This window comes from Carassius carassius, chromosome 28 (genome assembly GCF_963082965.1).
Source record: "Carassius carassius chromosome 28, fCarCar2.1, whole genome shotgun sequence".
NCBI lineage: Eukaryota > Metazoa > Chordata > Actinopteri > Cypriniformes > Cyprinidae > Carassius > Carassius carassius.
In genome coordinates, this window is record NC_081782.1 from 11,038,312 (window position 1) to 11,063,200 (window position 24,889).

The 24,889-nt window shown below is 36.4% G+C and overlaps 1 protein-coding gene across 1 annotated transcript; it reads right to left on the reverse strand.

The window, feature by feature from the left end:
* Window positions 1-1,391: 1,391 nt before the first annotated feature.
* tbx4 (T-box transcription factor 4) lies at window positions 1,392-17,404 on the reverse strand. Its single transcript, XM_059515117.1, has 9 exons — window positions 17,000-17,404; window positions 13,707-13,852; window positions 13,385-13,479; window positions 8,742-8,861; window positions 7,182-7,329; window positions 3,160-3,312; window positions 2,958-3,046; window positions 2,647-2,882; window positions 1,392-2,381 (listed from the first exon to the last, which is right to left on the reverse strand). The coding sequence occupies exons 2-9, from the start codon at window positions 13,848-13,850 to the stop codon at window positions 1,753-1,755; spliced, it is 1,614 nt and encodes a 537-aa protein (XP_059371100.1). The 5' UTR covers window positions 13,851-13,852; window positions 17,000-17,404; the 3' UTR covers window positions 1,392-1,752.
* Window positions 17,405-24,889: the final 7,485 nt, after the last annotated feature.

Here is a 24,889-nt window from a genome sequence, read left to right on the forward strand (position 1 = left end):
CTTTCCATTGATGTATGGTTTGTTAGGATAGGACAATATTTGGCCGAGATACAACTGATATAAAGGGTGCAAAACTTAATATCCTAATGAGTTTTGCCATAAAAGAAAAATCGATAATTTTGACCCATATAATGTTTTTTTGGCTTCTGTGGTCCAGGGTCACATAGACTGCAGAAAGCAAGTGTTCAAACAGGAGGCCTTGGAAACCATGCTACATAATGAATTCATTATAGGAAATTACAAAAGGTACAGTTTATTCAACGTGTGCAAAACAAAAACAAAAAAACTGAAATATCTATGGATATAATTATTCACATGCTGAATTAACTTTCTTTTTTGTCAGTTTTCCCATTTTAGATTAAGTAGTGTGAGTAAATTTACCACTATATGCTCCCTTAACACATCCTGTTCAACACATTCCTTCATTAGAACCGCAATACCAGTGATACACCATTCTCTTTGAGTTTAAATTGTGGCTGCTTGCCCGCAGAAGCTGTTTTACATTGTCGACCTCTCAAGGATTTCCAACCCAGCCAGTTTTGGACTTCAGATGAGTTCTGTTTCTCTCTTAATGATCGTTCTTTAAGCTTCCATCTGGTTGAAATTTATTCTCTGATGTCGCATTGCACTAATTGAACAAATTTGGACAATGATTTGGTGCCAGACTCACAACTCTTAACACTTCTCTTCTACCATATATTGTTAAACCGGACAGACACAGTACAACAAAAATGAAGGAAAAGCAAAGGACCCAATTCAAGACCACTGAGCTAAAGATTTGACAGTTATTTTCTGATGAGATGGGATCTGGAGCAACTTCACCACTTCACAAGGTGCTTAGACACAAAATATGTACAAGAATATGAAAAAAGAATCCAGCACTACTTATGATGAAGAGAACTTTAATACTGTAGAGTATTTTCTGAGCCAGGTTTAATCTGAGCTGTAAATCTGGTATGTATTTTAGTTTTTTGATACACATCATTTTTATCATTTGATAATGGTAGAGGGTCAGGTTTTTTAATATTTAATAGCTTGAGTTGCATTACAAAGATTGCATAGCATCAAAAAAAAATACATTTTTTGTTTAAAACTTTATTGCAATAATAAGAATAATAAGAATCTCTTAATAACACCCAGAAAATTACCCCAACCAATCTTTGGGCTTGGCACAGGTTTTTTTTACACACTAACATTTGAAGAGGAAAAAGGCAGTCTTAGTAACTAAGTCTGTTTAGGTTAACTAACAACTAAACTTTTCAATATAATCCATTGACTCTTTTTCATTATGCTCCTAATACACAAAATCTCTCAAGTGTAGCATAATTTCAGTTGGCACACACACATTTTGTGCTTAAAACAGAAAGTCAAAAAAGTTCCCTCTAAAATTCTGTCATTATTTAATTTCCTTCATGTTGTTCTCGTGTGACTGTTGTAGAAGAAATTGTTGAAGAATTTTTCATTTTTGAGTGAACAATCTCTTTAATGCCAACAATAGTGCATTAGGTATGCCATTTCTGCTTGGCTTTACCACCTGCACAACTCTAGTCGTGTCTCAAATTCATATAAATACACAGTGCCACAAATTTAAGGTTTCCTATACTATTAGGCTAAATAGATTTATGGCTTTGCTTTACAGTTTAGCATCATGGCTGTATGTAAAAATAATCTCATTGCAGTTGTTATTCAGAAAGAGTTTGTTGCTTTTAGCTGAAGAGGAATATAGTTGTAGATAGTGTTGTGGGTAACTCTTTAACTGTCAGTCCAGTGTGGCCCAACACTGCTGAGGCCCGTTTGGTATTGATAGCCTGGTTCTCGTGTTGAAGTGGGGCTATGGGTCGGATACCCTGTGAAATCCCTTTGTGAACGAACCGGCGACCCAGGCTTCCTATGAAACAGTGAGGAATGTGCTCTGTCACGGGGGGAGGATGCTGAAGATGGTGTGGGTGGCAAGACCCGCTGTGTGCTAAACGTAACTAGGTCGGGAGGTGCTGGATGTGGACGCTGCATGGACGGTGAGTGGTGGGGAACCACAGAGGCAGCAGAGGCTGTGCTGTTGAAGTGGGCGGGATAGGGCTGGTATGGCATAGCCTCCACACTTTGCATGCCGTAACGAGGATACGGCTGCACTGACGCCCACATATTGCAGTTCAGGGAGGTGACCGGGAGGTCATCGCCACCTACTGTGCCCCCTGCCTCTCCCTCCATTCCTCCATACATGCATGCCTCTCTAGAACCCAACGCATCGCTGCAGTATGGATGGGACAGCAAGGGTGGATCGTAGGAAGGAGGGGAACGGAAATAGTGCTCATCTGAAACTGCAGAGGATGTTGTGTCAAGATAGGGGCGTTTGCATCCCAACTCCAAATGCCTTGTGTTATCTAAAAGAAAATGTAATATTTCAATACACAAAGCTTGGAAATTAATCACATTTTGAAAAAGTGCATTTGAAATAATTCATAAAACTGTAGTCATAATTTATGTCAGAATTAGGGATGTACCCATGCCGATAGTCTTATTATTATATTACTATTATTATGTCATGTTATGTTAATGATTATACTCCTATTATTATTAATATATATATATATATATATGCAAATAATTTTATGATGCCTAAATAAGGAGGTTTCTATAGCCCTGTACCTCTGTGCTTAAAGCAGTGGTAAATAAGGCTGGATTCTCGGCTAGATGGGAAGGAGTTAGAGAGAGCTTCCTGGGAATCGGAGTTCGACAGAGGGATGCCACTGTCATACTGATAGTGAGAAACCACCTGCGGGTGGCTACTCAGCACACCTGCACCCAGTTTTCCTGACAGATGGCCATGTGATGAGATAAGCCGCTGCCGGACCATGTTCTTAGAAATTACAGGGTAATCTTTCCTAGGAAAAGGGGCACTTGATCAGTAAGATATCTATTTGGCACATTATGCAGCACATTTTAAACAATACCCTTACCCTTGAAGTCTGGACACACGCAAATCACCCTCATCGCTGCCACGGAAACCTTTGGCGAAAGGATTGTTCTCAATTTTTAACTGGGTGATCTATAAAAAAACAAACAAGTTAGTAATTGTAATGTTTATTAAAAATAACTGCAGGTGTGAGCAATAGTTGATATATTTGACACTATTGTGTTATGCACAGGTTCTGTTGGTACCTTATGGTTCTGATAGGATGTAACAGAGATGAAAGCTGTCTCATGGAAGACATGAGTGCAGTAGGCTGTGTTCTTAGAGCCAAAGGCATTGTTTTCATCTGCCTTCACGATGTGCAACCTGGGCTGGTATTTGTGCATTGAGTTCAAGATGATCTGAGAACAGAAATACATGCCTGCATTAGGAAATAACATTAACAAATAGAGACCTTTTCCTTTTTTTGTTAATTCTATTGCATGCATATTTTCATAGAATTGAAACATACATTATTAACATACTGACAGCACTTGACGCAAGATGGACATTAATGTACATATGTTAACAAATCCTTTTAGGGTCACAAAATATTAAATTATTGGGCTGAATTTATTGTATTTGATCAATTACATAAATATATGTCTATATATATATATATATATATAGTGTGTGGGTTGTGTGTATTTATTTATTTATTTGCATATTTGTCACACTTAAAAGATTCAGATCATCAAGCAAATTTTAATATTACACAAAGATAATGCAAGTAAATACAAAATGCAGTTTTTAAATGATTTCATTTATTAAGGGGAAAAAAGCTGTCCAAACCTACCTGGCCCTATGTGTAAAATTAATTTCCCCCTCCAGTTAAATCAGGAAAAAACTGTGATTAACCACATTATTTTAGAAAGTGGAGTTAAAATTCATTAGCCAAACCCAGGCCTTATTACTGTCAGACCTGTTTAATCAAGAAATCTCTTAAATAGATCCTGAAGAAATTCAAGAACAGATGAGAAACAAAGTAGTTGACATATCAGTCTGGAAAGGGTTATAAAGCCATTTCTAAGGCTTTGGAACTCCAGCGAACCACAGTCAGAGCCATTATCCACAAGTGGAGAAAACTTGGAACAGTGGTGAACCTTCCCAGGAGTGGTCTGCCTAACAAAACTACTCCAAGAGCGCAAACGGCGACTCATCCAGGAGGTCATAAAAGAACCCAGAACAAAATCTAAAGAACTGCAGGCCTCACTTGCCTCAATTACGGCCAGTGTTCATGCTTCAACAATAAGAAAGAAGAGACTGGGCAAAAACGGCATCCATGGGAGAGTTCCAAGTCAAAAGCCACTGCTGACCAAAAGGAACACAAAAGGCTTGTCTCGCATTTGCCATAAAGTATCTTGATTATCCCCAACATTTTTATCCAAATATTCTGTTGACTGATGCAACAAAAGTTTTAACTTTTTGGAAGGTGTGTGTCACATTACATCTGGTGTAAAACAAACACAGCATTTCATAAAAAGAACATATTACCAGCAGTCAAACATGGTGGTAGTAGTGTGATGGTCTGCGGTCATAATTGATGGAACCATTAATTCTGTACTCTATCAGAAAATCCTGAAGGAGAAGGTCCGGCCGTCGGTTTGTGACCTCAAGCTCAAGCACACTTGGGTTATGCACCAGGACAATGATACCAAACACACCAGCAAATCAACCTCTGAATGGCTCAAGAAAAACAAAATTAAGGTTTTAGAGTGGGCAAGTCAAAGTCCAGACTTAAATCCGATTGAGATGCTCTGTCATGACCTTAAACAGTCCATTCATACTCAAAAACCCTCCAATGTGGCTGAGTTAAAACAATTCTGCAAAGAACAGTGGTCCAAAATTCCTCCACAACGATGTGAAAGACTCATTGCCAGTAATCGCAAATGCTTGCAGTTGTTGCTGTAAAGGGTGGCACAACCAGTTATTAGATTTAGGGGCGATTACTTTTTTACATAGTGACAGGCAGGTTTGGACAGCTTTTTTCCCTTAAAAAATTAAGTCATCATTTAAATCTGCATTTTGTATTTACCTGCATTATATTTGTATAATATAAAAATTTTTTTTTTTAAAATGGACCCTCTTTTGCCTTCAGAACTTAATTCTTTGTGGCATAGATTCAACAAGGTGTAATATATATATATATTCCTACAATACATTAAAAAAATTATAAAGCTGTGAATACAAAAATACCTTTATGTATGATCACAACCATATTGTAGGTTTTGGGGAATGTAAAAAACTGTACGTTGAACACTAATGATGCCGTTAATGTACAGTATATGTTAACGTTAAGAGGTATTGTTCTGTGTTGTATGCAAGTAATCCAATTGGATCCTTTGTGTATGTGTTTGATCGTAGTGCTCTAGCACCAGTCTGCTCAGTGCCTCCATGTGTTCGGTGTTCAGTGAAGCGTTTAGTTAGGGTCATCCCCAACACAGTTGTGTCAGGGCCAATAAGCATCAAGGCATTTCCCTTTGTTATGTCGACTCTCAGACAGAGAGTGAGGCAGCTCTCCTCATAGCTGCACTTTTTTAAGAGGAGTTAGGAGCGCCAGTGCACAGAGGGCAACCTCAGGTCAATCCCCCCATCTCAGACACAGACGGTACCCCAGCCAAACGAATGTGACCTTTGCCTGGTTGGCTGGCTGGCGTCTTGAGGTAATACCATGTGATACGAGATGCATTGATGATTCGGATACAGGGATGTGCACTGTCCAAGTATATTAATCAAGCACCTGTGTCAGATCAATGCAGACTCCGTGGCTGGCCCATGCCTTTCATCTCAATGTTTTCTTTTAATCTAAGATCTGTTTTTGGGAATAGAAGTTGTGTCATGTCCTCAAAGATATATGGCCCTGCACTGAAAAAAACTGTTGCATGTTCTGTCCAGGGAAGACTTATAAATATCTTTAAGGTTTTGGTGTGTGTGTGGTCAGTGGCCTAGCAAAGGAAATCAAAGCATGGTGTAATGGAAAAAAAATATCAGCTTCTATACATGAAACAAAAGTAGCTATATAGTTGAGTGCACTGCAACAACCTAGTTTTTGAATTTGGTCATGTTACTCTTTACATACTCTTCATTGTTTAACGCACTAAGGTCTTTATTTCATGTATGTGTGTTATGGAACAGCTTTGGTCAGAAATGCCCATTATATCTGTAAAAGTTTTAGGTTTTTTTAGCAGCGTTTTTTTTTTTTTTTTTTTTTTTTTGACAGCTTAATATTTTTATGGAAATAGTCATGTTTTTTTAGGAACAACAGGAAAAAAGATTATCAGCACAGTTTTTAAATCTGTGACTCCTAGCGTCAGCGTATTATATTTTGACTGTGACTTGTGTAGTGAGTACTAGCATGGCTACAGTGGTGGCCTGTATAAAGGCTTTCAGCCAGCCACAGTGTCCCTGCTGTTGTTGGCATCAGTAGAGCTTAGCAACCTCTTTCCGAGCTCATTACTCGCCCTTATCACTTCCTAGGCATTCAACTAATCCTGACAGGCCAACTTTGTGCCGATCTGACAGGTTATGAACCTAATGAGCTTGCTTCTGATGTTATTGCATCAGACAAGCTAGGTCCACAAGCTCCTTTGGGCAGTGCTGCCACGGTCAGACTCATCACCTCTGCTTAACTGTCTCTCTTCTGCTTTCTCCTACTTTCACAAGATGACCCATACCATATCTCTCAGATTAGGTGTTTTCAGTCTGAACTGAACAGGATGCAGAATTGCAATTCCAGTTAAATATTTAGGGATTTCTAATGTAATTTTTTATAAACAAAAACAAAAAAGTTTGTCAAGATAGACTTAAACATTTTCACTTGAAGGTTTAATTCCTGTTTAATTCAAATTCAAAGAAATACAAATTCAGGGAAATTAAATGCTTTTAGTCCTGTTTATCCCACAAATTATGAAAAATGTCATAACCTGATCTTCTGGTGAAACAACATACTTCTCTCTGGTGACATATACTGGTCTTCTCCAATCATTCTGTCCACTTAAACTCTACCTTTTTCTAACAATTAAGCCCCCCCCCCCCTACACTTCATTCTTTTTTCAATAATCCGTTTCAATTGGATCTAGGTCACAATACTGTTGCTATGTTCAATACGTTTGGTGTCCCACCTACTGTAGTCCAACTTGTAATTCCCTCTTCTTTGCTCACTTTCATCAAATCCATAGTTTTATTGTCAAAGCTTAGATTTTTTGAAAATTATTTGTTCACAGCCACTCACGTGCCCAAAAGGATCAAGGTGGTTGTTTGTGAGCTTCAGCTTTTGAAAGGAGACCAGCTGTCTCATCCAATGGGCCCCTGTTGCAGGAGAGTCTGGGTGGACATAGAGTCTTCCAGGCATTGCAGGCTCTGCTTTTCCAGCCACCATCCTATGGAAAAAAAAAACATAAGTATTTCTTTAGTTTTTTGACAACCCTAAAGGCCACTCACAACATTTGTAACAGTTGTTTGTGTAGTGATTTAGGCCCTGTCCCCTAGATTTTCTCTTCAACAGTAGTACTGCATAGTTTTCCAGCACCTCTGACATCATGTTTTTCAGTTTTGCATAAATTCTGTAGGATTTAGCAGCAGGCTACAGAAGGGATTTATGCAAAACATCTGTACATAAATGACAGATTCAGAGCGCGAGTAGTTATGTCCCTGACATTATGGGAGTAATTCCCAAAGATTTGGGGTGGCTGCTTTGACCATAACATCACTGCTAATTGTGTGCCTCGAAGGTGTCGCTGAAGATCTCCAGATCCATTGCTGGCACATGCTGGAATTCCAGTCTATACCACAGATTTTGAAAAATGGTCATAAAATGCTTGTTCTCGTAACACAACATGCAATTCATTGAGATTTGCGTGCCATCATTATTTTTATTTTTTCATGCTGGATTCAACCAGATCTTGACTTATTTTTGGTGCCAATTGTTGCATGGGTGGATAGTGCCCATAACTAGTGGCATTGCCAGAGGAACAGGGTCACAAAGAGGACAGCATGCATAACCCAGCTGTTTTAAGCCTATTGGTTTTGACAGACTGCCTGCTCTGGCCTACAGTAATTAACTGTGTGCTAATGACAATCCACAGCCAGAACTAGCTAGCATTGCATATGATGCAGACTGCACATTGTTTGCTTATAAATATGGCTGTAATTTGAGTTTCTTTCAGTGTTGACTTTGCAAAAGTGATTTATTGGATAAATGCTCATTTTACGAAAAGACTGTTGAAAACAAGGCCAACGCATTCTTTGTTGTTTATTATTTACCAACATTATAATTATGAAAGCAAAGTATTAGTAAAAGTAAAACTACTGACAATTACCATTACTTCTATGCTGTAAATCATACAAATTACATAATTATTTATTTTAATAATTATTATATTGTGTTATATAGTTTATTTGCAGTTCATGTTTACTGGAAAGAGTATGAAGCATGTTAAATGTTATAATGTGTAGATAGTGCGAATGGCACCGTTTGTTCACTCAAGTCAACTAACTTAGAATCACATAGACTGGAGGAGACAGCAGAATATAAAACATGCTAATTCTTGTCTCTTCTCAATGTAGTTTTAGTAAGTGTTTGTCCAGATGCCTCAAGGGACCGTCACTGTTCTGATTCAGTCACTTCTGTGACTGCATGTTTAAGTGGAATTTCCAAAAGCATAGAGTATCCTTAAATAACTTTCCAAAATGTGGTTATTCTAATTACACTGTTGTGAGCTTGGCTTTTTTTCTTTTCTTTTTTCTTCCACTGCAGAAACATTAAATATAGACAGGGGGATGTTAAACTCACCACTTGTTGTCACAGAACTTGTACCGATGGTCATCAGCTGGAACAATGTCAGTTAAGAGAATGTATTTGGTCTTGGGATTCATTCCTGTGACTTTAACTTTGTAGCTGGGAAACATCCGCCTAAAAAAAGTGCAAATTATACTATCAGGGTTAAAAAACAAAACAAAAAAAAGTGCCTTACCATTGAAAAAGATAAAACTTCATTACTTATTTTATTTTAGGTTGATTAATAATTTGATTTCTGTTTTAAACCGTGGTTTTGTCCTTAAATGACATTTAGATCTAACTTGGTGACTTGTTAATGCGCTTTTGTGCTCACTGAGGTCATTCTCTTTCAATCGCATCTACACAGGCTTATCCCATTTGTGTCTTTCAGGTATCTCAATGTCGTCTTTATTGCTCATTACAGAACCAGCTTTTTTGTCTGAACTACTTACGCCCAGGGTGCGTGTGCAACAGCTGAGCACTGACAGTAAGCATGGATGAGTCTGTCTTATCAGCTCTTTCGAGGGTTTTAACAGGCCTTAAGTGCAAGAGAATCACGGGAAGTGTTTGTTTTGGGCGGATGAATGCACGATTAGTGATCAGATAACAGCTTAACCTGTTTTTAGGACAGATTAGTTGTTTAAGAAGCACAAAGTCGCTTAAATCTCAAAGAAGACTGCATACTCAAGTATCCCAAGACAATCCTCTGCAAATCATCTCACACAAATGGCTCTACTATAAAAGGCTACTCTTCAAAAAAAATACAATAAAATCATAAAACGTAAAGCATAAAATTTTACTGTTATCCTCGACAGCCCCATATAAGGAGTCATGATCTGTACCTGGTTTGCTTTTTGGCAGATATATATTTTTAGGGATTGACTCTGTTTTGAAGGAGCCGCTTTATAAAATGTGGGATCTCTATTTTGTTCAGATACAGGTTAAGTTGAGATGACAGACGGAATATGCTAATATGGCAGACAGTCATAAAACAAATCAATGGAGTTACCTTTGGTGACCTCTTCACATGAAATATCCAAAATAATCTTCTTTTATCTTGTCTGCAAAGTTGCAAAAAGGTCGAGTCCCCTTATAAATTTTTGAGTGCTTTTTTGATGGCAGATCTTTTAGACAGTGGGCAGCTAAACAGCCCTATTGAACCACCCCGCTCCTCTAAAAGTTCCACTGCACTGCATTACTTTTTTAAGGGCTTTCTAAAGGGGTCCACCTGCAGTCATATTTATTATGGCAAATAAATGTGAATAATTTCATTGCATTTGCAAATGCAGAGCTGCTCAGGCCTGCACAATGTAAAAAGTTCCTGAGAGCACTACCTCTAATACCCAGAGGAAGAGCTCAGGGAAAAGTAAAGCTCCATGTCTGGCCCAGGCCTGCAATCCAATCAATGTAAATCACTCTGGGCAAGAGATTGCAAAAGAGGTGCTTTAAGCCATCAGGTACATCTTAAACAAACCTGTTCACCAGACTTATTCTGACAGTGCTGTGTTTCCTTGTCAATAATTACATTTATCATCCACTGTCTTATTTTGGTTCCAACCTTGTTTCAAGAGGTTCAATTAAATGCATTTAAGTATTATGGACAAACTAAATAACTTCTACAGCATTTTTATAGAATTTTTATTTTTATTTAAACTCTATTTTTTAAATCTAGTTTAATTATACATTTATATTTATAAAGTCAGTTTATAAATAAGCTTTTGTTCATTTTGTTCTTTTGTAATACATATATTTATATAACTTTTACATTTTGGAGGTATATGTTATATATGTATATGTAATAGTAACATAAACCTAAATGCTATAAAATATAGTTTAGCAATAGTTACTAATGTTAATATTTTATGATACCCATTACATTAAATAAAACTTACTGTAAAATGTTACTTTAAACATTACAAGAGTTCTTGTGTACTTTTATGTATTGAATATGTAGATGTTTTCAAAATATGTAAATCTATCTAAAATAAATTATTAATGTTAAGAAAATACAGTTAGGAAAAATGAACATCAGTATTTACAGTACTAACTGTGAGGATGTAATAAATCTTGAGTAAAACACATTTACTCAAGACTCCTATGTAAACACCTGAGGGATATGTAATGCTCTTTCCATTTATGCAACACTTTGGCATAATCGCTGCCACAGTAGATCACATGGCATGTCTAAAGGGGCCTTACAGTGGCTCTGTGACAGTATTCCGTTGCTGTAAGTAGTCACGTTGCAAAATTTCCTTCTTTTTCTTATTGTTTAAAGGAATAGTTCACCCAAAAATTTAAATAAGTCATGTCATTGCATATGTCTAATTTTATTCTGTGGAACAAAGAATATATATTGCAGTGTATTTAGGACCTCTGCATTCTTCCAAATATCTTTTTTTGTATTCTGCAGAAGAAAGTTGGACATGTGAGCCATGAGAGTGAGTAAATGTTGACAGTTTTTTTATTTTTGGTATATATTATGTGTCAAGTGTGTAGATATCCAAGGGAGTGAAACGCTTTCAAATGATATGACTACATTTTTAGTTATCTCAGTAAAAGCACTGTTTATGGGTGGGCCTGTGCTTCAGTTTATATGTGTGAGGAAGACATTGAGAAATGGGAAGTATGAAAGTGTATCGTGTCGGTGTCAGCATCTGCATTATGCCAGCTGTTTCTTTTAGCGCTTTTGTAGGCCTGTGCTTTCAGTGATTCATGCTATCTGAAAGAGTCGGCAGAACGCCTAGATCAAAAGGTGCTTGATGATGAAGCAAGAGAGGTCCTTTAGGGCCTTAAAGACGTGATCAAACGGGGCACCGGTCTTCTCTCATCAGCCTCGCTGATGCTTACTCTGACGGGCTGTGTACAAGTAACACCAGCCGGCTGCTTTCAATAGTCATGTTTAGTACTGGACCGAAGACACATATGCGCATGTTGTAGCAGAGTTAAGTTTCATCATTTCCTCAAAGGGATATTCTGAGTTCAACACAAAGTTCAAATGACAGCATTATGTTGATTACCACACCAAAAAAAAAAAAGAAATCACTTGTCAAATTTTTACTTGGAAAAATCGAGGTTACAATAAGGCACTTAATTTGGAAGTAAATGGTTCCAGTTTTGGAGAATTCAAAAACAGAAATATGTGTCCTTTTATTAATGCACTGAATTATTTGGTTAAAATGTATATATTACTTGAGCTGTGAAGCGGTTTAAATCATCACTTTCCCTGTGATTTTAGGTTTCATGCTGTCATGTCAACAGAATTCTCAAATTGGATAAAACTTTGCACAGAAACGTTTAGTCATATTAAAATTATGCTAACACATTCATTGTTTATGTCTTGTGGCTTAACTATTGAAAGTGAATATATTAATGTTTATAAATGTAACCCAGGAAAAAAGGGACTAATGGAAATTAGTTTTTATGATAATCAACATAATGCCACAAATGCTGTTAACTGAGCTTGTACTGAACCCAGAATATTCTTTAAAACTATGTATGACCCAGTTTCTCTGCATATAAAGTAGTGATGTTCGCATGACTGGGGGATTGTTTTACTGTTTATGCTAAACTAAATTGCTTTTGATGAAATAAAAAACTAACATTTTAACATGATATTATTATTTGGATTTTCACCTCGTTTGTGGAATTCAAACAAAGTAAAATATTGTCATAAGCAGTTTTTGTTTCTATATTACACCCGCTGAATTGTATGTAACAGTGTATTCTTCTTCAGTATAAACCTAGTTATACTGTAAGACGGCATATACCATGCAGACACGGCTCAAGCCTGCTATGTAACACAAGACCACGATGAGAATCATTGCATGAAATTGGCCTCAATTTTGTGTAATGGGAGCCATCGTGAAGAAACCTGGCGAGTTTTCTCAAGATTTACAGTTCAGTGAATGGCTGTCTTACGTCCTACATGTCATATCCCCTCAAAAAAGAAAATGAAATGGTGGAAAGCTCTTCCTGCTTCATGGCTCGATTGACATATTGAGCATCTTTAACAGAGCCTGGTGTCCGTTATACACTAAAGTATGTAAAATGAAATGAGCCCATCTGTTGTTGAACTATGTACAGTCTCCTGTTCTGTGAACAGCTGTCCTACTGAACAGTGCTTTGGCTCTTCAAAGGGTTTAAGGATTCTTGGAGCACTTTATCAGTTGGACAAGGGGAAGCCCATCCCTCACAATGTTACAGCATTAAAGAAAAATTGTGGTGACCTTTTGCATTTTCCACAGAGAAGCGCTGAGAAACTGCTGGCTAAGCCTGGCAGAGAGCATTGACTCATTCTCTGCTTAATATCCAGGGTCCTGCTCTTAATCCACAGGGCACATTAAATCTAACACACGGGTCAGTCGTTTGTGTTTTCAATTAGACATTTGTAGGCACAGGAATTTGGCCTTGCTTTACCTTGGTCATGTAATATTTCATAAACATTCCATTAAAAGCGCCGTCACATTTCAAGTGACCGAGGCACTTGGCTTAGACAACAAGGTTTCACATTTGCATTTCTTACTGGAAGTGAGATGGCCTAGTTATGTTTTTGTATCTCATTTGTGTCTTTGAGTCTGCTAATGTTTAAAATCTAGAATCTGTGAGAATTCTTTGAATCTATGGATTGAAATGGAAAATGGAAATGATGCTCTTCTTGCCTGCCTGCTTTGGTAATGATCATCTCGGTTCCGGCCTCATGGAACTTTTTCCATAGTTCCCTGTCGTGAAGAACCACTTTGATGTTTTCAATGTTCTGAAGGTCCACAAACAGAAAAAGATAAATAATGATTAGTCGTTGTCAATGAAAATACTTTAAAATGGTGCTTAATATATATATATATATATATATATATATATACAAATATTTTTTTATTTTATTTTTTTTTATTAATAAATCGATGTTGTTCTTCATTACATCTCTTGGCATATGTAAAGACCTACAAGTCAGGCGTCATTAAAAGAATGCAACTGATTGGCTACCTGGTCAGACTCATTGTTCTGGGGAATGCTGGGAGTTGTAGGCAGGCACAAATGTGAGGAATCACTGGCAAGCTCAGGCTGCCCACCCAACTGGGCCACGGTCATACCTTCATCAGCCACAGCTGAGGCCTTCTCCTGTAGCATTTCTGTAAAATTACAGAAATATTAGTTAAATGATGACTTCACAATATAACTTTCACAATAGGAAAAATCCTTTCAGGTTAATATGAAGACTGAAACCTAGGTTTTTTTCCACTTTTTTTGGCAAGTGTCTATTATAAAATAAAATAAATAGGAAAACTGAGAATGCTCATGCATTATCTTGTTGATTATTTTATTTTCCTTCTGCTAAAACCTGGCATAATGATGTGGAAAAATTATATATAATTTATGAATCTAAGAAAATAATACATTCAATAATAAATGAATAAATTAAAAAAAATTAAATTAGAATTAATGTTCACAAAAAAACAACCATAACACAAGCACATACTTTTTGTCTGTTTTTTTTTTCATTTATTTCTAGTAATTCGGCTGATGTAAATATAAAATAGTGTATACTTAATTGAAACTATCAAAAAAGAAAGAAAAAACCTAAACTCTTCCTGTAGTTTTAACACAAGCTAAAACGACTGAATGATATCCATATAATGAAAATACCACAGATGCCAAAGTTTCTCTTTGTTCTCTCATAGTCTGCTGTAATTGATTATACACACACAGACAAGACATGGGCTTCAAAATTTGAGAAATAGCATACATTAACGTTTACATTTTGTGAGGGAAAGTCTGTCCTCATAACATGGCCTGGCCAATTCATTTCAAGGAAAGGGGTCGAGATCCGTTTGTTCTGAAGTATCGCAAGATTAAATATTTACACTTCCAGCATTCGGGCACCTCGGTTTTATGGAAGCATGCTAAACACTGCTGATTCCATTAAGGGAGGTCACAAACGTAGCCTCGTTCTCACGCCCCTTCTCTGCTCACACTCAAACATCACACCAGAGGTATGTCTCATTACTGTACTACAGCACACAGCCTCCATAAATGCTGCCTATCTGCACGGCGGACACCAAACCATTCTCATCATGAAATCCAACCACTCCTAATCTCACGCTTGTAAACAACGTGAGTGTGCGTCCTTCAGATAAAAGGAGAAGAGCGGGATTCCGTGTAAACTCGGGCAGGCATTTGCCAAAGCTAATAAAGATAAAGTCTGACAGGCACCGTGAGGCTACAGCAAGTCAACCCTGGACTTTTCCAGTCCAAAATGTGCCTTTCACTTACACTGTTTAACTAAGCCCAGTGAGCGAGAGCTCTGTTTACATCTCTGTCACCCCAGACATATAATCCGCTAAACTATTCCTGGCAGATACTGCTCTTTGCACACTGAGGTTGGCTGGATATTTCCAGAGCTTGTTATCCAAAATGTTCAACGCTGACCAAATTTCAACTACCCCTACGTTTTAAAAAAATAAATAAAATACAATTGTTTAAGGATGGGCTGCACTATATTGGCCATGCTTTTGTGGTCAGAATTCACCCAGAAACCTGCAATAATCTTTTGTCTGGAACCATGATGAGTTTTCAGGTAGTCCATAAGCCTGTTCTGTTTTTTTTTTTTTTTTTTTAATACATTTTTGATGCATGTTTTAATAATGGCCTAGTATCTTTGGCCTTCCATTTGGTTCGGTACCAGATTGAACACAGTTTCCTTCTTACGTGAGTATAATGATATTCCGCAGTATTTATTCAATGACATTTTAGAGCACATTCGGTTTAGTAATGTACACTTTTCTTATCAAGAACCCTTTTAGCTGTATATGGTTATTGAGTTATATGTTTGTTTGTTTGTTTCTTTGTAGATTTAAAAAAGGCATATAAGTTTCATTATAGGCTTCTGTGATTGGTTTATTGTTTTTTGGGTTCTATAATGCTCTTCTGAAAGGAATAAGACCCTTTGGTGTTCTATTAGAACATTCATTTTTAATATATGTAGGTTTTGTTATCCCATGACTGCACAAATTTTGTCTCTGCCATTTTGACACAATCACAGTGGGGACATGAAAAATGGGTTGGCCCTTCAGGTGCCCTCTAGCCATATGAAAAATAAAATATTGTAATTGGGTTTTATAATCAAATTATTCCGTTGAATACATATTTTAGCTTTCTTTTGATTGTTTTTGGATTATGTTCAAGAATTAGTGTGGGGGGAAAGATTAACGGTTTAAGATAACGGTATAATTTTTGGTATCTGTCTGATATAACTATTTTAGTCTTCGTTGTGATATAAAAGAGTGCAACTAATAGTAATATTTATTATTAATAGATGTTGTTGATTATTAATTTAATTATTCAGTTTGTGTGCAAATATGTGTTTTTCTTGGTTAATTTATTCCGAAATTTCAGTGTTTCATCAACCTAAAATTAAATAGGAAAAGTTATTATTGTTTTGATTAAATAAATAAATGAACAAAAATATGTAGTTTAAAATGAGCAGTTACGCGGTATAAGCTACGTGTGTGAATATTTTTGTGCTTTTGCGTTCACGTCAATCTTCATTTATTTGCGATAATCAATGTATTTTTTTCCTTTTTATTTCGCACAAGCGTCTAAATAATGGCGATATTTGCCATCATAGTTTACCAAGCACTGTGCCTTCCGAATGAATTAAGCTGATGCTTTAAGGCCTTAGGTCCACTCCATCCCACGCGGTGAAAGGATGGATCAGGGATTGACGCGAAGATCAAAAGTAGGCTATCTGCATTATCAGATGTTTATGCATGTAAACAATGTGCACCCAACAATTATTTTAAAATATTAATCGAGAACGCACGCAGCCTATAGGCCATAATGCGTTCTTTTGTTATATATCACATTTAGACGCAATATTCCATGCAAAAATATGAGATGTTGTTAAAGCTCATATAACCTATGCAGTATAAAATAGACTACTGCAAAATAAGGGTTGTACAAGACTATAGTCTTTTTAGGAATCATAATAAAAACAATAGAATGACTATACTCAGTTTACAGTAGTAACTTGAGGTTCCGTTGTTTACATCACATGCTAAGACGATCTTTAGATATTGTTAAAAAAAAGACCAAACCAGGGTTTTATTTATGAAAGAGTGACGCCTTCTCGTTGATCACTTAATTTGATAAAGAAGGATAGATCAACTGCGTCAAATCGCATTACCGCCCTCCATATGCACACATAAGTGAGGGTTCAGTTCGGCACAAGGACTTCAGAGCAGCATGATGTGACCTACTGAAAACAAGTGTAATATTACCTCATAAAATATTATGTTCTGAAATCCTCCATATCATTCCAAACCGCAATAATTTGTCCACTGCGACATTAGGCTACCGCAGGAAGTTACGTCCCGGTGTGGCGTTGAATCCAGTGCACTAGAAGCAGCTCAGCATCCCCTGTGTCTGATCACGAGCAGACAGAGCTGTCTCTTCCCCAGTGTCTGCTTCTGTTCAAATACCGCCGCGAGCCTCGTGGTAACACCGTTGAGTGCCCGTCTCAGAGGCAAATGGTCACTACGTGATGTTTTCTTGGAAACACAAAGTATCCGCAGAACAGCTTGAATTGTTAATGCACTGGGGTGAATATGTTGGCTCATTCACTCATTCCCTCCTTCCCCCCGCGCCTCATCGCTGACGTTGCTCTCAATAACACCAAACCCGACACAACCCGATGCGCAGGGTTCACTCAGAACGGTCCTCTCGTGAGGAAAGCAAGTCTACTCATCGTAAAACATGACTTGTAGCTTCGTCTCTTACTCTTTCCCTCGCAACAATAGTATAAAATGCAGCTATTCAAAATACCTTAATTATCAGAACAACAACAAAAAAAAACATTTTGAATGTTGATTTTTACTTGGCATTGGGGGAAATGGTTTCCTTTGAAAACAATATATATATTTTAACTTTTTGAATTTTTTTCCTATATTTTCCGCTACTTCCCCACCCAGACCTCCCCATTACAAATATTTAAATGATAGAAATTCGACTTTACATTAACCCCAGTTTCTTGTTTTAAATATAGGTTATAGCCATATAGTAGCTATATAAAAACTATGTATCAAAGTATGTCTGCTCTCATTGCCAAACATTTTAGACAGCACTTGAGTTGTTAAAAAACAAAAACAAAACTATTTTCCGTGACATTTGCCTTTTAATGGAAATGAGAATTACAGAAGAGAACCACCAGGACAGCTAAGTAACAATTTGAAGATTATAAATATAGCCTAATTAATTTTAAGATTTTTGGATCATGATAAAAGAAGTTTTATTTTGTCATAACCAATTACATACCAGTCATTATTTAGTTTGAATTCATTTGAAATTATTTAAATTGAGTATTAGCAAGTACAATACTTTTTCTGTCATTTTGTTTTTGTCATTTATCAAGTCCAAGGCTTTTTCTGTCAAAATGACATCATCTTACATCATTACCATCACACTTCCAAACAATCCAGCATCACACATTATGCCATTATACCAAGATGTGTGATCACACATTATACCAAAATCCACCCAAAGGCTGATCAATGTTATCATCAGATCTTTAAAAAAGAATCTGATAAATGTTTTAACAAAGACGAAACCGTTTGAAGAAGTTTCGTTAACTAATAGAATCACTAATTCATGCTCGTGCACAAACAGGTTGAATGTTAGTCATGTATATGTAACAATGTAACTTTTGTATTTCCCGAGCTTTCTATCATTTTCACAGTTTAAAATGATTTAGTTGTTTTGCATATTTGTTCCGCTTTTAAACGCTCGCATGTTTGAATTTAAAATCTATGGGGATTTCGTTTAAACGTCCAAGCATTTCCAGTGAAATATGGTTGCGGTTTTAGAGTAAATGGGTCGAAGCACAAGGCTGAAAGATCAATAAATCACCTGGAGAAGTTCTAGGGCCGTGGGAGCCTTGACTTATATCTACTGGTGACATGACCAAATGAATGGCAACAGCCAGAATATGTCCTTCTCAAACCCGTTTGTCTTTCGCGCCAATGTAATTTCCCAAACAGCTCATGCAGATAAGAATAAACGCAGGAATAGTGCAAGACGGTTTTCTGTGTTAGGAGATAGGCCTCAGTCATGGGTGTAATGATATAGGTTAGTTTTATTTGTTTTTCCCTCTTGTTGAGAGCAATGGCGGACGACACAATAGGCCAATATTATATGTTCTTTCGTCTATAGATGTAGACAAATGTGTTTGGATTTTTTTAAAATACCAATCTGTACAGGCTATCCTCTTAAATGCTGAAACATTTGCTACACTGTGTGAATAAATATATAGGCCTATGTGTTTAATAAAAAAAAAAAAAAAAAAAAAACTTGACTGACATTCAAATAAGGTTTAGTTTGTTATAAGTAGGTATACGTTCGCTTAATTTCTAAACATTTTAATTATTTAAAACAGACATATAATAATATAAATATTAACTGTATAATACATAAAAATATTAAAACTATAATAATAATAATAACAATAGAACGGACTATAATGTAGGCAATTTATACTTTATTTTATTGTCGATAGCCTGTTTAATTTAGCTATTTTTCCACTGTAGGCTACTGTGTTTGTGTCAAATACAATGTCTCTTCAATCACTTTTTCATAAAATAGTGCTCTAAAAATATCTTTGTCCAGACGTTCAGCCATCAATTAATTTAGGCAATGTAAGCCGCAACAAATATTAGGCTATCACGTTTACCAAATGTCAAAATGTCGGATTATATTCACGTGAAGGCCCGCCTGCTTTATTTGTCCCATCAGACTTCAATCTCAAAAAAAAATTGTCAATAGACTTATATATTGAAGTAGAATATATAGCCTTCTCTACAGTTTAAAAGGCGTACAGTTTGTAATAATCATTAAATATGGCCTATAGGTGCATAGGTCATTAATTGCTTAGTTCAAATCATGTAATTCTTGAAATTGTTTCGAAACTGTGCTAATTACTCAACTGTTACTGACATCCTGTCACAGTTTAGGAAAAAATAAATAGCTTAATGTTTATTTCACAACTAAATAAAACCATCTAAAACGTCATAGGCCAATAGGCTGGAAGCACAAAAATACTATCATGAGGAATAGTAATTTTAGGCATTTATTTATTAACTTAAACCCCAGTGCATTAGCTGCCGATATCACACGTGATTGAAAATAATTGGTCTTACCTCCACCTCACTGATCTTGATACACCTTCTGTGTGTGTGAACCTCTGGGTGAGACTCGCTAAAGATGGGCGCTTTCTTGGGGCTCCTCAAGTAGGCAAGTGATACCTTAGCGTGCTATATAAGATGTCGCTATAAAAGGGATGATTTTTTATAGAGGATGAATTGAGCTGCCTTTCTGAAAGGGAATTTTAACTTCACTCACTCCCACCCTCACGTGGTCTTGAAATTAGGAACAGCAGTAGGGTTAGTTTATGTACTGAGAGCAGGGTGTTACCGAATGGACACTGAGCGATGCTCTCAAAACTTACACTTACCGTCAGAACGCTGCTTTTTCGTTTAGCTAATCTGCCTCGTGAAAAAAAGTTTACCTTTAACAACATCTGTCACGGATGGAAAAATCAAATAGATGCTATAATAAATCAGTAATCTCATTTAATAATACAAATGCTATGATCATTCAAAATTTATGATGAAACCTTAATTACTGAAGTAGCATACATTGTAAATTAATCGGCGTCGTTTTACAGTATATAGCCTATATATGTGGTTCCTCGGGGCTTTACAGATTTTAAAAAATTAGAATGTTAACATGTTTAATCAAACTTAGCGTCAATGGTTGATTTTTCAGCATAAAATGCTATGAAATTTTGTGTGACTAATTAATTTTAGATTTAAATTGGCAAAAAATTATTAGGCTATAGGCCTACCTTGATTTAATCTTCTTGTTGAGTTTTGTCATTTATGAGTTACTCTCATAAATTAGCATATAAATTACCATATTTTTTACTCTAATAAGTTGTTTTATTTGTAATGGGGTTTTATCTACCTAATTCCTAATATAAAAGTGGCTTGACTAAAGATTTTTTAATTAGATTTTAAGAATACTGCTGTATTTCTGTCAGCTGAATCAGTATCCCTGTGGAAGCATCAGTGAGTGATTAATGCTTATGGGAGTGCAGGCTCTTTTTCCTTAGAAAAACATTTGCCTGTATAATTGGTCATGGGCAAGAGGGGTCTCTGCTAATAAACAACAAAGAGTAAGGAGGCTGATCGTTCTACATTTCTCTCTCCTTTTTCCTTCTCATTCCTGAAATCTTCATTCAGTACTGTGCATTATGTTCTCAAATGTTTCCAAAATCCTGCTTATCCTGCACAGATCCAGTCTTTTCACACTACTTAACTGGTTTATTCTGTGGTAACACAGTGCCCAGTATAGTCTTTGGCATGAAATTATCTGGTGAGGATGCTCTCATCTCTTCTCGGCTTGCTGTATTTCTCAGAAGAGCATTATGTGCAGTTGGCTTTACACTAGGTCATTGTCTATGCCCGGCGGCAGATAGTCAATACAGAGCAGTGACATCACAATGGCTTCATAGTAAAACCTCCGACCGACCCGCCACCCTGGAACCAGCATAACCCCATACTGCCATAGTCATTAGCTCAGATGTCTGTGCGTAGCCAGTGCGTTTAGCATGTATGCTGTGTCTTTTCTACCACCATTAGCCCTCTTCCCATAAGCACCCTTCCTGTGTGTAGAGCAGTGAACAATTAGGAAGATTTTCACAGTATGGCAGGCTTGCCTGGGTGCATGCAAAAATATGTTGTTGACTTTTTTTTTGCATGCGTCTTTCAAAATTTAATATGAAAGCAAAACTGATTGCATGCTTTTGTAAGTGATTTAATTTTTAAAAAATATTTATATTAAATTAATTAAACTAAATAAGATGGAAACTAGCCAATGAAAGGATTTCAGATATAAAAATGCTAATTCAAAGCATATGCACTCTCAGAAAAAAAGGTGCAAAAGCTGTCACTGGGGTGGTACCTTTTCAAAATGTACTTATATGTGCAATTTCGGTACAAATGTGTACTTTAAAGCAGTAATATGTACCTATACCATAAAAATAGGAGGAAATTACCATCTAGGGCCACCTTTAGGGTACCGCCATAGTGACAACTTTGTACTTTTTTTTTCTAAGGGTGCATATGCTTTGAATTAGCATTTTTATATCTGAAATCCTTTCATTGGCTAGTTTCCATCTTATCAAGTTTAATTAGCTTGCGTATTTAAATACGCGTAAAAAGATCTAGTGTCCTAATTTGGTTGTTTAACTGGGACGGATTAATCTTATCATTATTTAATGTAAGCCAATGAGTTTTGCCTGGTATTATCAAATGTTTATTAATTCTGTCATGACCTGCACAGTGATGTGAACCATCTGAACTTTGATATACCACTACAACTTTGATATATCAATAGTAGAATTACTCATTGTTATAGGCCTTAAGTATGTAAATATATACAATACTTCACTGTAGTTTTGTATGGCGTTGAGTCTTGAAAACATTACCCTTTAATTTCATTTCAGATTTTTACTTGATTTAACATAAACATTAGGATGATATAATTAAGATAATTAAATTCAGTGTATTTTATGTATACACCTCGTTACTATTCATGACATCAGACTAGATAAACTGCCTCTCTGTCGTTGGACTAATGCAGCACTGATCAGTGGGATAAACCATCTAATCACAGATGGTTTGGTTTTGCCTTTGACACAAAAGTATGGCCTACAAATATATTTATATAGTCCTAAACATTTCTTGAACAGGTCTTTTTTCAACACACCAAGAAATAATGTCCAATTAAGGAAAAGAGACTGTGTCTGATTAGGCTGAGAAACGGTTTCTAAACACAGTGTGGATGGATCAAGTCTTGCATATCTAATGACTTATTTGGCTTGGTTGTGGTAATGCAAATACATGCGATTGAAAACATTTGAAAATGGTCAAGTCATATTTCTTTTTTTATCTTATTAAGCTATTATAAGATATAATGCAAGAACTGTAAAAGTTATGATTGCAAGAACAAGAAGGAAAATCTTACAGCCTAAATGGTCAAGGTTAATTTCCGACATATGTTGCATAGCTAACTTTGTCATTCTAAACTGATAAATCCAAAATGTATCAATTTTGCCCAAAAAGTTGGTAAACGTTTTTTATTATTATTATAATTTTTTTTAATTGAGCAAAACCTTTTGCGCTCTTACACAAGTGCTGTTATTTGTGACCTTTTAACCAGAAGGGTTTAAGAAATTAGGCGGGAAACGACCCAGTGACCACTTTGGGCAATGTACTGTAACTGTGCTCATACACAGTCACATGGCAGCATTTCATCATCAAAAATGGACCGTTTATACACAGGATTTGCTTGAGTTGAAAGCTAGCAAAACATTGACCCAAGGCTGTCATCGAGTGAAGGTGCTATAGTACAAATCTTTATAAAAACTCAGTGGTTTATTTAGCCTCACACTCATGTCAAACTCCATGGTCACAGGCACTACCTATCTGTACATCGATAGATCTTACAGTATGATGATCTCATTTTTGCAAAATGATGTAGCACAGATGGTTACGGGGAGAAGTGCAGTACATCTTTGAGGTATAGGAAAACCAAATGCATGAACTTTTATATATCGTGGCCACGGTCCAAAACTGCACTTTTTTCTTTAGGTGTATTGGTGTTAGCATTGCATATATCTAGAAGACAATTATAGCACTTTAAACATTTGAAAACCATTAATTCTGTTCGGTGTTTTTGCGTAGCTGCTGTCCAAATGTAAACATGTTATCGCACGACAATAGATCAATTTATAAAATATAGTTTCCATTCTCTCTCCAGCTCCCGTCTCATTTCTTACAGTCCTCGTGTGACTTGCACAGGTGTCGTTCTCAAATGTTTCACCACCTGTCAGCTACAGACAAAGTGATTTATCTTCTGCCTCGGGATTTGAATACAGCCTCAAGGAAAAGCCTGCACATGGCCCATAAGCACCGTTGCTTTCAAACAACAAACATTTGTGTATTGCTGCAGTATTGATTTGCAAAGTGGAAATGATGAATAGGCAAAGTTGGGAAGGGCATCATTCTAAACAATCAACACGTGCATCATGGGTCATACATCATGGGTCATATGTTTCCTGTAGTTTCACTGAAAATACATATTTGAATTATCTGTTAACCTCACAATATGACTAAAACTGCAGCGTTAACAACCTTATAAAATGAACAAGAGTTCTTTCTAATGTATGTTTGTATCGTATTGCACAAATGCTAATTATCTATAATAAACACACAATTTAAACTCAAAGAAAAGTTTATATATGAATCCCATTAAATACTTCACAGATATGTAAATTATTGCATATATGCATGCATTTGTGTTGCAATAAAAAGCTGCAGTTCAAAAGTCTGGCCTTAAGCAGTTGTTGTGTTTCAGTTAGCCAGAAGTATGATTTCAGCTGTTTATTATGCTTGTCATTGTCAATGATAATTAACCTTAAATTATTGACTTAAGACACCTTAAATTATAGCATTTATTATAACGTGTGCTAATATATTTACAATTTCTGTTCTTTGGATGAAACCTGTGAGGGCATACTGGCATAGACTCCTTAAGGTTCATAATATCATTTTCAAACAGTCTTATCAGAGGTTATAATCCTGAAAAACATTTTTAGATGACCCTTGACAATGACCTCCCAAATTTTGCTCCAGCACTAATGAACCTGGCAGATTTTCTCTATGCACGTCAAAGGCATTATCATGTCTGACCAGCTCTGACCCAGAGCAAATAATAATAAAAAAAACCTTAAATGATTGTGGTATTTTTTTTTAATTAGTTCACAACTTTAGCAAGCTAATAAAACACCCCAAAAACTACCCAGGCACTTGAGGCTTTGTTTGCATACACTGTAGCCTCTTAAGTGTGAGAGAATTGTATGTTTTGAGAAGGGCTGACTAGTTTAGTCTTAGACCCTCCCTGGCTTGACACTTCGTTCATCATGATCAACTGTTAGTCTTTAGTAATCTCTTGTGTTCATCTCTGTGGCAGGACTTGAGCTGGCAAGTATGGGTCAGACATACAAATCCCTCTTTAACTTCATCTATTGTGGTGGGATTCTGGAGACGCATGGA

Coding starts and splice junctions, on each gene's coding strand:
- tbx4 (XM_059515117.1), bottom strand. CDS start 13,850: ATGCTACAGGAGAAGGCCTCAGCTGTGGCTGATGAAGGTATGACCGTG. Junction 13,480..13,706: donor AGAACAATGAGTCTGACCAG/GTAGCCAATCAG, acceptor GTGGACCTTCAG/AACATTGAAAACATCAAAGT. Junction 3,047..3,159: donor CATCCTATCAGAACCATAAG/GTACCAACAGAA, acceptor GTTTTTTTATAG/ATCACCCAGTTAAAAATTGA.